The sequence below is a fragment of the Pongo pygmaeus genome, chromosome 7 (genome assembly GCF_028885625.2).
Source record: "Pongo pygmaeus isolate AG05252 chromosome 7, NHGRI_mPonPyg2-v2.0_pri, whole genome shotgun sequence".
Lineage (NCBI taxonomy): Eukaryota > Metazoa > Chordata > Mammalia > Primates > Hominidae > Pongo > Pongo pygmaeus.
Window position 1 is genome coordinate 59,527,060 of NC_072380.2, and position 13,912 is coordinate 59,540,971.

At 41.4% G+C, this 13,912-nt stretch overlaps 1 protein-coding gene across 4 annotated transcripts in view; it reads right to left on the minus strand.

Annotated features, from left to right (window-relative positions):
- PRKDC (protein kinase, DNA-activated, catalytic subunit) overlaps window positions 1–13,912 on the minus strand; it is a 181,498-nt gene that overhangs the window by 110,889 nt on the left and 56,697 nt on the right. For all 4 annotated transcript variants that reach the window (XM_054498116.2, XM_054498114.2, XM_054498115.2 and 1 more), the window contains exons 29-36: window positions 13,207–13,306; window positions 11,898–12,031; window positions 7,847–8,095; window positions 5,014–5,237; window positions 3,789–3,997; window positions 3,292–3,424; window positions 2,324–2,482; window positions 724–927 (exon numbers count right to left, since the gene is read on the minus strand). In XM_054498116.2, the coding sequence (XP_054354091.2) occupies window positions 724–927; window positions 2,324–2,482; window positions 3,292–3,424; window positions 3,789–3,997; window positions 5,014–5,237; window positions 7,847–8,095; window positions 11,898–12,031; window positions 13,207–13,306 (1,412 nt within the window). The remainder of the gene's footprint in view (window positions 1–723; window positions 928–2,323; window positions 2,483–3,291; window positions 3,425–3,788; window positions 3,998–5,013; window positions 5,238–7,846; window positions 8,096–11,897; window positions 12,032–13,206; window positions 13,307–13,912) is intronic.

Genomic DNA, 13,912 nt, shown 5'->3' on the forward strand with positions numbered 1-13,912 from the left:
ACGATCTCAGCTCACTGCAACCTCCGCCTCTCAGGTTCAAACAATTCTCCCGCCTCAGCCTCCTGAGTAGCTGGGATTACAGGCGCACACCACTATGCCTGGCTAATTTTTTGTATTTTTAGTAGAGACAAGGTTTTGCCATGTTTGCCAGGCTGGGCTCGAATTCCTGACCTCTGGTGATCCGCTCACCTCCGCCTCCCAAAGTGCTGGGATTACAGGCATGAGCCACCATGCCTGGCCTAACATTCATTAACTATTGATAAGGGGTATGTTTTGGGTTTTTCTGAGTTTGTTAAAAGCAAGAGCTTTTAACCTTCTAGGAAAAAGTCTTGTCACACTTTAATGAAATATTTCAGGAATATGGCAACCCTTTTATAAGGATTATATAAGAAAATATTGACCGGGTGCAGTGGCTCACGCCTGTAATCCCAGCACTTCGGGAGGCCAAAGTAGGCAGAGCACGAGGTCAGGAGTTCAAGACCAGCCTGGCCAACATAGTGAAACTCCGTCTCTACTAAAAATACAAAAAATTAGCTAGGCGAGGTGGCAGGTGCCTGTAATCCCAGCTACTCAGGAGGCTGAGGCAGGAGAATCTCTTCAATCTGGGATGCAGAGGCTGCAGTGAGCAGAGGTCGTGCCACTGCACTCCAGCCTGGGTGACAGTACAAGACACTGTCTCAAAAAAAAAAAAAAAAAAGTTTATTTAAAGGGAAATTTTGTTACCATTTTGGGATTATCCACTGATGACTGCATGAGCTCCAATACAGCAAGATCCAGATTTTTCAATAATTCTGTGTTGACTGTTTCTGAGAACAAGCTATAGAAATACTCCCCATGGGAGAAGTGGATGACGCTGCTCTGTGAGCTGCCCAAGGACGCCGTGGACAGCACTGCTGGGTTCAGGAGAAGACTCACAAGGCGCTCACACTGGGAAAAAGAAAGGAGAGGTACCATAACCGGGGCACATCTTTGCATGGCACAGAAAGACCCTTGGGCAACTGATAACTTTGAAATTGGAGAATGACACAGGTCTAAAAAGAGCCTGATATGTGAAGCCTGGATTCAAGCTGAAATTGTATATATTTCAACTAGCCTCCGTTTTCTAGGTTTCATTTTGGGAAAGAAATCTTCCTTGACCCATATTTCTTCCAAATGTCCAAAAATCTTGTTGTTGTTTTTTCTTTTTTGAGACAGGGTCTCGCTCTGCTGCTCAGGCTGGAGTACAGTGGCGTGATCTCGGCTCACTGCAAACCTCCACCTCCTAGGTTCAAGTGATTCTCCAGCCTCAGCACCCCCGAGTATCTGGAATTACAAGTGCATTCTACCACACCTGGCTAATTTTTGTATTTTTAGTAGAGACAGCATTTCACCATGTAGTTCAGGCTGGTCTCGAACTCCTGACCTCAAGCAATTCACCCGCCTTGGCCTCTCAAAGTGCTAGGATTACAGGCAATAAGCCACCCTGCCCAGCCTTGTTGTTTTTAAAGACAGGGTGTCACTCTGTTGCCCAGGCTGGAGTGCAGTGGCATGATCATGACTCACTACAGCCTTGACTTCCTGGGCTCAAGCGATCTTCCCACCTCAGCCTCCTGAGTAGCTGGGACTACAAGCATGTGCCACCACACCTGGCTAATTTTTAAAATTTTTTTGTAGAAACAGGGTCTCGCTATGTTGTCCAGGATGACTCAAACTCCTGGGCTCAAGCCATCTGCCTACCCCAGTGTTGTTGCTTTGAGGATAGTCTATTAAAGGTGAGTATTTTTAGACAATTTAAATATGTAATTGTTTACATTAATTGGACAAAGGGGTGAAAAAGGGGTTTCTGCTACAGAAGAAAGGAAGTTGGGATGGAGTGAACACAGAGGGCTGGCTGCAGATTTCAGCTACAGCAGGGACTATTTAAGGCCAGCCCTGCATGGTTCAAAGAGCCATGAGGATTTTTTTTTTGGAGACTCTGGTTCCTCTGGAATTATCCTTCAGAGGCCCTCCCAATCATCCATGTGAAGGACCACCAAGGAGAGGAGAAGAGGCCACATGTCAACACGACTCAGCTTCATAGTCACAAAACGTTCTCTAGCTAATTCCTTTTGGAAACAAAGTGGGACAGACAAAACCTCAATTTAAAAAGAATGTTGTTCTATTCCGTTTTTTTTTTTTTTTGAAACTATTGAGAAAATAATCTTTTAGAAAGTTGGCTCATGCAAATCATACTTGTCCAGCTAAAACCTTACTACCCAAATTCCACAGTTTCTAGAGACACCTGCAAGTGACATATATATTTCTATTATTAGGGGAGTGCAGCATGCAAAGGTGTTTTTCCTACCAGTCCTCCAAAAGCAAAGGCTAACTCCAGAAGTCCGCTGGCCAGCTGCTTACAACTGAGGTCTAGAGAAGGCAGACACTGTCTCTCATCTCCAGGGGCAATGCCTTTATAAACCAGGGAAAGAAGTTCTGTGCCAATAGAATGATGCAGATCTGTGGACTAAAAGAAAGCCAACACTGAAATGCCTAGCAAAAAGATTTTTCTTAGAAAAAAACAACTTCACTCCTCTCATTAAATAAAAAACCCACTTCAGATAGCACTGACAATTACCTTCCAACATTCAGAAAAATTTTAATTCAACTTTGCTTTTGTTGTTCTTGCTACTGTGAGACAGGGTCTCGCTCTGTCGCCCAGGCTGGAGTGCAGTGGCACAATCGTGGCTCACTGCAGTCTCAAGCTTCCAAGCTCAAGCAATCCTCCCACCTCAGCCCCCTGAGTAGCTGGGACTACGGGTCCGCGGCACCCACTCCTGGACAATGGTTTTTTTTTTTCTTTTTTTTTTAAATTGTTTGTAGAGATGAATTCTTGCCATGTTGCCTGGGTTGGTCTCAAACTTCTGGCCTCAAGCAATCCTCCTATCTGAGCCTCCCAAAGTGCTGGGATTACAGGTATGAGCCACTGTATATGGCTCAACCTTGCTTTCTATGCTAGATTCTTCATTTGTGTAGTCTTGCCACAAAGGCACAACAGCAGTTCCTAAAGTTTTTCAGAAAGCTGCTCTGGAAATACCTAAATGTCCTTTATTCTACTTTCATTTTATATTTATAAATTTTTACATTTGCTTTCATATTTATATTGATATATCATAGATATACAGATAGATAATATCTACATGTCTAGAGCAAGTATTTCTATAATTCCCATTTCAGCATGCTCAATACATAAGACTTTTAAGAAATAACATAAATAAATACACTAATTATCATACTAAAGCTAAAATAAATATAAAAACAATAAGTTATAGTTACCTGAGAGGGTAATATACTATGCAGAAGCCCAGCTCTGTGAAGCTGTTTACAGGCAGACACAACAGCAGCCAGCCTGCTCCTGTCCACTTGCGCGTCAGGGCCATACAAGTTGACAGCACAAAGCTCCTCAATGCTGGCCATGTGACAAAACAGTAAATTAGGTGAGCTCTGATCTTGTTAAATTATCAAGATACACTGAAAAAAACGTTTGCACTGTTATGAAAGCAAACAGAGGCAACATCTAACAGGATCCATACGCACTAAGCTAGCATGGAGATCAAACATGGCGCTAACCATGTCTGAAGTTTGCTTAAGTTTGGTACAGGGAAGGCACTGGTTAAATGTGATTTCTAAACAACTATTGAGGTCACTGGCAGCAAACATCCCACTGATATGAGCCTTCCCTGAGGAAGCAGGAGCAGCTGCAGGAGCACAGCAACATACTAGGGCCTGAAATTCCAGGACAACATGTCCCCGATTGTGACCCAAGTACCCACCTCTGTGCTGTTATTTTCTCTCTCAGATGGGTCTCCAGGATATCTTTGTATGGGGACATCTTAAGAGCTTTCATCAGGTTCACACAAACATCAGGAAGATGAGCCATAACCTGGACGTCTCCGATGTTGAAACCTACGCTCGCGGGCTCACACAGCGTCTGCACCAGGACTCTCATCAGGTGTGTATTACACAAGTCCTTCTTCAGGAGCTGTAACAGATTGTTTGATAAAAACATTTTGTCAGCCAGCATTTCTATTTTCGCCAAAGTGCAGGGCCCACAAGGTTGGGAACTTCTGCCTGACTAAGGGAGAGGTGGGCAGAGTTTTCTGTAAAACGGGGGCACAGTAAACACTTGAGGTTTGTGGGCTAGACAGTCTCTGCTGCAACTCCTTACGCGTCTGATAAGAAAGCAGCACAGACAACAGGTGGACATAGGTGCACAGCCATGCTCCTATGTAGCTTTATCTACAGAGCAGGCAGCAGATGGGGTTGTGTCCATGGACAGGGTTTCCCCGCCCCAACTCAGTACACTGCTGCATCCCAGGGCCTGGCGTGCCACAGGCAACTGGCAGAGATTCCCTGAATGAATTGACTGGAGTTTGTTTACACAGTAAGCCTCATGGATACATCTATAAATATTTGCTAGTGTGTGTTTCCTAAGGTAGATGTTTGATCATAGCATAAAATACAGCATCCAATGAAACAATTAGAAAAAACTATTTTGTATTTTATTCACAGTGAAACTCTGAAGGACATGCAAAGTTTCATGATTTTCAATAGATCATTTATCATGACTGTAATTAATAACGATGCATTGTAATTTTGCAAATTGCTAAGAAAATAGATTGAAAAGTTCCCATCACAAAAAATGTTACACATGTGAGGTAACAGATACGTTAATTAGCTTGATTTAGCCATTCCACAAGGCAAACCATATCAAAACACCATGGTGTGTACCATAATACAGTTTTTGTCAACTAAAATAAATTGACAAATTGATTTTGACATATAACTCTTCTGACAATGCAAAGTTTTAGAAAAGCCAAAACCTGGCCTTCTCTTCTTGGTTCTTCCCGAAGTCAGGAAAAGCTGGCTTGAGAGGATGAAATATAATAATAATAATAATGATAAATTTTTATTAAAAGCCAAAATCCCTTCTAACAGAAACCTTTGAAGTAGTTTTCCAGTACCAAAAACTGACCTCAAATTAACAGAACAGCCTACCTTCCATCCTTCTGGGGAGGTGTTCAGCAGAGTCGTGGTAAACTCCATAATCCGGACCACAACGGTGCATTTGCTGTAGTTGTATCTTTCTCCCTCTTGTGGGCTTGGTCTGTTACCTGCTGCCCCAGTGCCAAAGCACTTTTCTGCTGCTATAATGTCATGCATGGCAATGCTTTCTAAAAAGAAAGCCACTGCTTTCAAAAGTGAAGACTGGGCTTCAGTACCTAGAAGCAATTATATTAAAATATTAATATATGCTTCCTTTCAACTCCACTAAGATTAACATAAAATTGCTTCTCTAAGTATAGGCATGATATACGTTCAGCAAAAATTCAAAATTTTTCAAAAGAAACAAACAGCTTAATAATAGCTGAATAAAGTGGCAGTTATTTTTTCTCATATCAAAAGGACACATTGATGGAAGGTCAGGTCTTTATTCCCAAACATTACATGTGAGAAGATAAATTAATATGCTCATTTTAAAGGGCGATTTGGCAATTCATACCAAGTTTTTAAAAATATGCATGTCAATTTCTATCAAATGTTTAAAAACTCATTATGCTTTGATCCAGCACTGAAATTTTAACCTAATGAAATGACTGCAGAATTGCAGAGATGTGGTTGTAAGAATGTTCTTTTTAGCACTGTTATCAATAATGAATGTTACTAATAATGAAAAAATAAAAAATCCTGTCCTTCAAAGAACAGAGACAAATTATGGAGCAGGTGTGGACGGGCACCAGTCATCTTATGGAATCAACTTTCAGATCAATCCTCAAACAGGCTTTGTCATAAAACTCGTTTGTCTGAAAACACCCTGGAGCTGGTTCTCCTTTCCCATCTCAGCCTGTTCATCAGGACTCTCCTGCCTAATGAAAGACAGACCCACCCTCACCTCTCTCCAGTCTAACTGTAGTTTATTACTCCAAGGTGCACAGCCCTTCAGAGCGCCAAGGGACAATTTAAAATACTTGTACACTGTTGAAAGAGTAAAGGCAACGATTGAGTAGGAAAGCCTTTTTCTAAGTCTCATGGTTTCTAATTCTTTGTTTCCAACATAATTTAAGGAAAGTCAAACTGTCAACTGACCTCATTAAAAATAATTTTGATACATGTATTTTGATGTATTCCAAGAACTGAGATAACTTATATTAAGAATTATTCTCAGCCAGGCGCGGTGGCTCATGCCTGTAATCCCAGCACTTTGGGAGGCCGAGGCGGGCGGATCACAAGGTCAGGAGATCGAAACCATCCTGGCTAACACAGTGAAACCCTGTCTCTACTAAAAATACAAAAAATTAGCTGGGCATTGTGGCGGGCAGGAAAATGGCATGATCCCGGGAGGCAGAGCTTGCAGTGAGCCAAGATCGCGCCACTGCACTCCAGCCTGGGCGACGGAGACTCCGTTTCAAAACAGAAAAAAATGAATTATTCTCAAAAACCAAATATCCTTGAATCCAACAGAATATTGGATTGTAAGACACACTGCAACCATGGATCTGTTAAATATGCAAAAATGTACATTTTAGAATAAATCAAATATGGCACTTATTTATGTGAACAAGTTTTTTTTGTTTTGGTTTTATTTTCTGAGACAGTGTCACCCAGGCTGGAGTGCTCTGGTGCGATCTCAGCTCACTGCAACCTCCGCCTCCGGGGTTCAAACGATTGTTGTGCCTCAGCCTCCCAAGTAGCTGGGATTAACAGGGACCTGCCACCATACCTGACTAATTTTGTATTTTTGGTAGATACGGGATTTCACCATGTTGGCCAGACTGGTTTCGAATTCCTCACCTCAGGTGATGTGCCCATCTCAGCCTCCCAAAGTGCTGGGATTACAGGTGTGAGCCACCGCGTCCGGCCATGAAAAAGGTTTTTTAATACTAAAATCTATACATACAAAAATAGAATTCCAACCACATAATTTTACATTTTATATGTAATAATTATCAAAATTTTTATTATATTTGTTGTTGTGGCAGTAAAAAATGTAATGTGCACTAATAACAAATGTAATAGTAACACAGAAGAAAATTTTTTTTGAGACAGGGTCTCACTCTATCAGCCCAGGCTAAAGTACAGTGGCACAATCACGGCTCACTGTAGCCTCAACCTTTCAGGCTCAAGCGATCCTCCCACCTCAGACTCCCCAGTAGCTGGGATCACAGGTGTGCATCACCACGCCTGACTAACTTTTGTATTTTTTGTACAGATAGTGTCTTCCCATGTTGCCCAGGCTGGTCTCAACCTCCTGGGCTCAAGTGATCCTCCTGCCTCGGCTTCCCAAAGTGCTGGGATTACAGAAGAGAGCCACTGCGCCCAGCCAAGGAATCTTTAAATATGTACATCTTTTCATTAAAAAGACGTAGATAGGGATATAGTAAAATCTTATGCAAAAAAACTTAATACTTTAGTATAAAATCATTTGAAGGGTAGGAAATGAGAATATGAATTCAGGGACTCTGCAAAATTTCCAATAAAGCAGCTATATTTTAAAGCCAATGATGCCGTATATAAAACTGCTACAGTATTTATTGTTCATGGAATACTTTTTTTTAAAGTAATATTAACAGTTTTGTGTATTTAAAATGTCAACATTTACAACACACCAGAAAGTATAACTTTTTCAGTTATATAAAGCTATGAGAAAAACTGTATTTGTCAACTTTGAAGTGTGAAGGAAGGAACCCTTGCAGAGAGGTGACATGAAAGCACGGGCAAGGTGGTGCACAGCACCTACCATCATGTCCCTGGGATTCTGACCTGGCAGAGCCACTGCCCAGGGTGACTCTGGCAGCACGACACACACCAGCATGAGGCAAGGGTGACCTACCTAGGACCTGGAGCGCTCCCACAGTTCTCTCGCCGATGAACGTGTTGTAGCACTCCAGCGCAGCCAGGAGCAGGTCCAGCCAGCATAGCGTGGCCTGCAGGCTGAATGGCCCCCGAAGGTGCAAGAGGGTGGGCTGGGCCAGGATGCCCGAGGACTGGCCACAGCTGCCCCCCTCAAAAGTGTTGATGAGAAAAGAGACACCTTCTTCCTTGAGAACATCTTTCAGCCACAAATTAGGGGATCTGTTGCCTTCAAAAAGAAACAAAATTAAAATACACACATATACCTACATTTCTTTAATCTAATCTTTGTACCTAAAATTTCAAAATGTTATGGGACAATCTTTTTTCATTTTACTACACATTCAACTTGTTTCACTGTAATTACTTCCAAGAAGGTATTTCCACCACAGCCACTCTCTTCAGGTTCCTTAAACATTATAAAAATAGTTGGACACCATTTGGAGTAGCTGCATACTAATACTCTTTTCCCTGCCTTTTTATTTAAAAATTATTATTCCTTTAAGTCACAAAACAGCATTTGCAAATGAGAACAATAATATCTACCTCTTGGGCTGTTACAAAGATTAGCTGAATTAAAGTAGTTAATATTTGAACATGCGCTTAGAATAACATCTACCACACAGTAAGTGCAGTGTTTGTTAAATAAGAGAATCAAATGAGCCATTTTTTTCAGGAAATTTTCTTTTAAATATTAAACTTCTTCTAAATTAAAAAGACAAATACATAAAACTGCATTTTGTATGCTCTGAAATCAGTAGCACTGAAAATGTCAAATCATTCTGACTCTAATGAAGAATTCAAAACATGTATCTCTGATGTATTAAAAACAGAATATTTGGCCGAGGGTGGTGGCTCAGGCCTGTAATCTCAGCACTTTGGGATGCTGAGATGGGCAGATCACTTGAGGTCAAGAGTTCGTGACCAGCCTGGCCAACATGGTGAAACCCCATCTCTACTAAAAATACAAAAATCAGCCAGGCGTGGTGGTGCGTGCCTGTGGTCTCAGCTACTCAGGAGGCTGAGGCAGGAGAATCGCTTAAACGAGGGGGAGGTTGCAGTGAGCCAAGATCACGCCACTGCACTACATCCTCAGCTACAGAGTGAGACTCAGTATCAAAAAAAAAAAAAAAAAAAAAGAGAGAGAACATTTTGTATATTAAGAGGAAGAATATTCTGTAATGTTCTGTTACTTTCACTAAGAAGAGACAAAGAAATGTATAATAATGAGCAAAAAATAAATAGTAAGATATTTACATTCTACATCAAGAGTGACAGAAGAAAAATGATAAAAAGAAAGGACACAGAAAGGCAGATCGAGAGAGAGCAGACAAGGGTACATCACAAGAAGACAGAGAAGCTGAAGACACAGACAAGCACGCTTGGGGTTGGGGAGCCTGCCCAGCCCTACTTCTTCCTTGGTCTCCACCAAGGACCTGCTGTCTGTTTCTGGGCCTGGACCACGCTGAGTCTCAGTATTCAGAAGCCGCCAGGAGCTGTCTCTCTTGGACACATGTCAGAGGGACAACTCTGCACCTGTCGTCAAGTCCTACTGATCTGGGTGTTCCTGTACCCAGGACTGCTGCTACACAGTGAGCTAAAGAGACACCTGACACAGACGCTTAAAAACCGCTGAAGGAAGCTAGATGCAATGGCTCGTACCTGTAATTCCAGCACTTTGGGAAGCCAAGGCAGAGGACTGCTTGGGGTCAGGACTCAAGACTAGCCTGGGCAACATATTAATACCAAGACCCTATCTCTACAAAAAAACTTAAAAATGAGCCAGGCCTCGTAGCACATGCCTGTGTTCCCAGCTACTCATAAGGCTGAGGCAGGAGGATCACTTAAGCTCAGTTTATGGCTGCAGTGAACTATAATCATGTCACTGCAACCTACCTAGCCTGGGCAACAGAGTGAGACCCTGTCTCTTAAAAACAAACAGATGCTGCACACCTGCAGTCCCAGCTACTAAGGAGGTTGAGGCAAGAGGACCACATGAGCCTAGGAGTTTGTGTCCAGCCTGGACAACATAGTGAGACTTTGTCTCTAAAACTGAAAAGGAAAAAAATAAAAGAAAACAAAAATACCCACTGGGGGATAAAGATACCAAAGGAGAAAGGTGGCTACACCCTGGAAGGCCACAGAAGAGATAAATCAAGGAAGGCTCCTTAATGTTATACAAATTATCTGCTGGAAGAAGGGCAAGGCTCACCTACTACTTAGCAGCCTTTGTCCAACAAAGCACAATGCTGAGAGGTGGAACTCTATTTAGTTCAGAATACATGAGGTCCGTATCACAGGCAACTGAGAAGAGAATAGCACTAGAAATGCCTGAGATCAGTACAGCTGAGGTCACAAGAAATCCTATGTGCTACCAGAGTCACAGACTCAATGTGAAACAGTGGTCTGCCCATAAGCAGCTCCACCAACATGCTATCAGGGTCTCGGTTCCTACTAAATACAGGAAAAATGCTGCCCACTACCCTCCAGCCCTTCCCCAGCCACTGGTCCACTCTTCAATGACTAATTTCACAAGGTTGCTGTGAGAATGACATAACATATATTAAAAAAAAATTGTTAGCTAAACACATTAAGCAAATTGAAAATGCTAGGCCAGGCGTGGTAGCTCACGCCTACAATCCCAGCACTTTGGGAGGCAGAGGCTGGCAGATTACGAGGTCAGGAGTTTGAGACCAGACTGGCCAACATGGTGAAACCCCGTCTCTACTAAAAATACAAAAATTAGCCGGGTGTGGTAGCACACGCCTGTAATCCCAGCTACTCTGGAGGATGAGGCAGGAGAATTGCTTGAACCCAGGGCACAGAGGTTGCAGTGAGCCAAGATCGTGCCATTGCACTCTAGCCCGGGCGACAGAGCAAGACTCTGTCTCAGGGAAAAAAAAAAAAAAATTTTTTAAATGCTAATTTTTTTAAAACAATTATCTAAATTAAAACACAGATATACATTTCTATTATATATGTAAAATGATATAGTACAGTAAATTTATACTTTATTATTTATATAGCATATATAAAATAATTGAATTCAGTTATAGTATTTATACATACTCTATAGTATATAATATGTAGTATATAACATTATAATATATCCTATAGTATAACAAAATGTAGAGTCCTTCTTAGTTTTAGAAGCCTGGAAATATATAAAGTAACTTTTTTCCTCTTATTCCATGAAGAAAAAGCCCAGACAGAACTCCAACCCAGGCCAGGCGCAGTGGCTCACGCCTGTAATCCCAGCACTTTTGGGAGGCCAAGGCGGGTGGATCACGAGGTCAGGAGATCGAGACCATCCTGGCTAACATGGTGAAACCCCGTCTCTACTAAAAATACAAAAAATTAGCCGGATGTGGTGGCGGGTGCCTGTAGTCCCAGCTACTCGGGAGGATGAGGCAAGAGAATGGCGTGAACCCAGGAGGCGGAGCCTGCAGTGAGCCAAGATAGCGCCACTGCAGTCTAGCCTGGGCAAAAGAGCAAGACTCCGTCTCAAAAAAAAAAAAAAAAAAAAAAAACAACTCCACCCCAACTTTTGCCAAGGAACCAGTACACCCATCTCACCCAAGGCGCTCTCCACGCATGGCACAGGGCTGTGACAGCCCACAATGGGGGAAGGCAGGGCTTGATCTGTCCTGAGCACAGCTTCCCCACTCCCAAGCTATCAAACCTAGGTTTGGACTTAATGGACAAAACTGAACAATACATTTATTCCTGAGAAATCTGTCATTATTTCAGTCCATAAGCAGTTTAATGGTTTAGTAATTACTGAAAAGCACAGGTTCACTGCTTTCCTTTAATATGATTTGAGATCATTCCTACTTAGGATGCTGGCAATTTCTTATTAATCACATGCTGAAACAGAACTGCATTACCTCATCAACTATTAATATTCTGAATCTTAACTGAATACCATGTTAACTGCCATGATCACCCAATTACTCAATTCTTCTTTACTTCTTTTAAATGGGATAATAAAGCAAACTGTAGCGAAATTAAAAATATACAGATTACCATACCTGGCAATAAAGGAACGAATTTATAAAAGAGTTCAATGGATTTGTGTCGACATTCTGTCTGGGGCCTCCCACAATGAGCTAAAAGCCACTTGACCAGATCCAATAAACACAATGACGCGGAAGGTGGAAATCCTCTGCATAGAGACAGCATACTGTCATTAGTCCCTCTCCAAAATGCAACATTCAGCTACCAAGGCTCTAGAAATCATAAACTCATCTTTATCACACAGATATACGTAGAAACCCCACTAAAAGGCATTTGACTTATTTTTAATGTATTATAATTCGAGTGCAATCAAAATAACATAGGTGAAATGGGTCCTAAATGCTGCTCATGTTCATTTTTTCATGTGGGGAAAAATTTAAAAGTTCTCCTTAAAAGAACAGCGCTAAGTATTTTCATGTTTCCTTTGCAATGTACCTTGTAAAGCAGTGCTTCTCAAAGTGTGGTCCCTGGACAGCTGTTCCAACATTACTGTGCACTTGTTATAAATCCAAATAATCTGGCCCTACCCCAGGTGTACACAGAAATTGAAGGTGGGGCCAGCCCAGCAATCTGTGTTTTAACTAGATCTCCAGGCAATTCTAATGCATGCTAAAGTTAGAACCAATGAACTAAACCAATATCGTAAGTTAATAGTAGAATCTGGAAGAATCAACTTTTAAAACAACTGAGAAAATATTAATAATCCAGTACACATGGGACTGTGCTTCTCCAGAGTGGCGGTCACTAGCATGGATAACAGATGTCCCCAGACACCCTGCAGAGATCTGGAGGGGCTTATGGAGGGCACTCACCCTACTGGAGAAGGCAACACCACTAGGATGGAATAAAGGCAAAAACTGGAAACCACTGGCCAACATCCCAGCCTTGGTTGGCTCTAAGCAGTTTCATTTCCTAATTTTATAATTCCATGTCTGTCAAAATGTTACTATTTGAACATTCAGTTCATACACTTCAAAATTTATGGAATAATGGTTCATGCATATTCTAGTCACATCATCCACATCAAAACATGTTCAAAATTAGTGCATATTAAATAAAACGTCTGTTACAAAACTAATTTTCAATTTGTATCTACTATCTCAACCCAGGTCAAATACTTTACACCTTATCCCTTAAACCAAGTATTTTCAAACACAAAGCTTTTTAACGTTTTTGGAAAACGAACTCTTCATACTTCCACACATTCCTTGTTTAGGAAGTAATTCCTTATACTTCCACAGATCCATCCCAGGTTGTCCTTCATTAGCTGCAAATTAGTTTTATGTTGTGGGAAAAGACGGAAAAGGAAGCAAGATCACCTACCGCGGCAAACGTCGTTTCTTTGCTTTATTTAAAGAAACATGCTTCTTTTCAATGATGCGGCATAGGTGATCAATGGCATCACAACACTGTTGAATTGTACCTGTTCTCAAGTACAAAGACATATTTCCAAAGAAGGCAGATATAGCTGATTATTATTAAATTTGTATTATAAATGTGTTGGCCTAATTTTTAACTGAAAAGGTAATTTTACTATAGATTTAATATGTTTTCATCCCTAAGAATAATAAAATTAGATAAATGATTCACACTGCATATTCAAAAATGAACACAAAACCCATATTTAAGACTGCAAGATAGCATGGTGCGTGCACGCACAAACACACGCACACACACAGAGCAATGCCATACCTAACTAGAAACCGTACCACCAACACCTCGGCCACCCAAAGCACAGCCTCTCCTAATGGACCTGAGATGGAAGAGACCTTGCAGGTATTACAAAACCCACATACCAGAGCCTGTGGACTTCAATTTGTGGCTATTTTAAAGGGGTGTAAATCCCTTGACCTCCCTTCCTATGCAGGATAAACTATGGTATCGTTTGGTAATACAGCCTCTGGAGAAGGACAACAGAGGTAAGATGGTGAAGTCACTCACAGAAGTCTAGAATTATTTAGGAAAGGAGCCTTATACATCTTATTTTGACCTGTGTCATCAAGAAAAAGTTTTCTATGTTTTTTATATA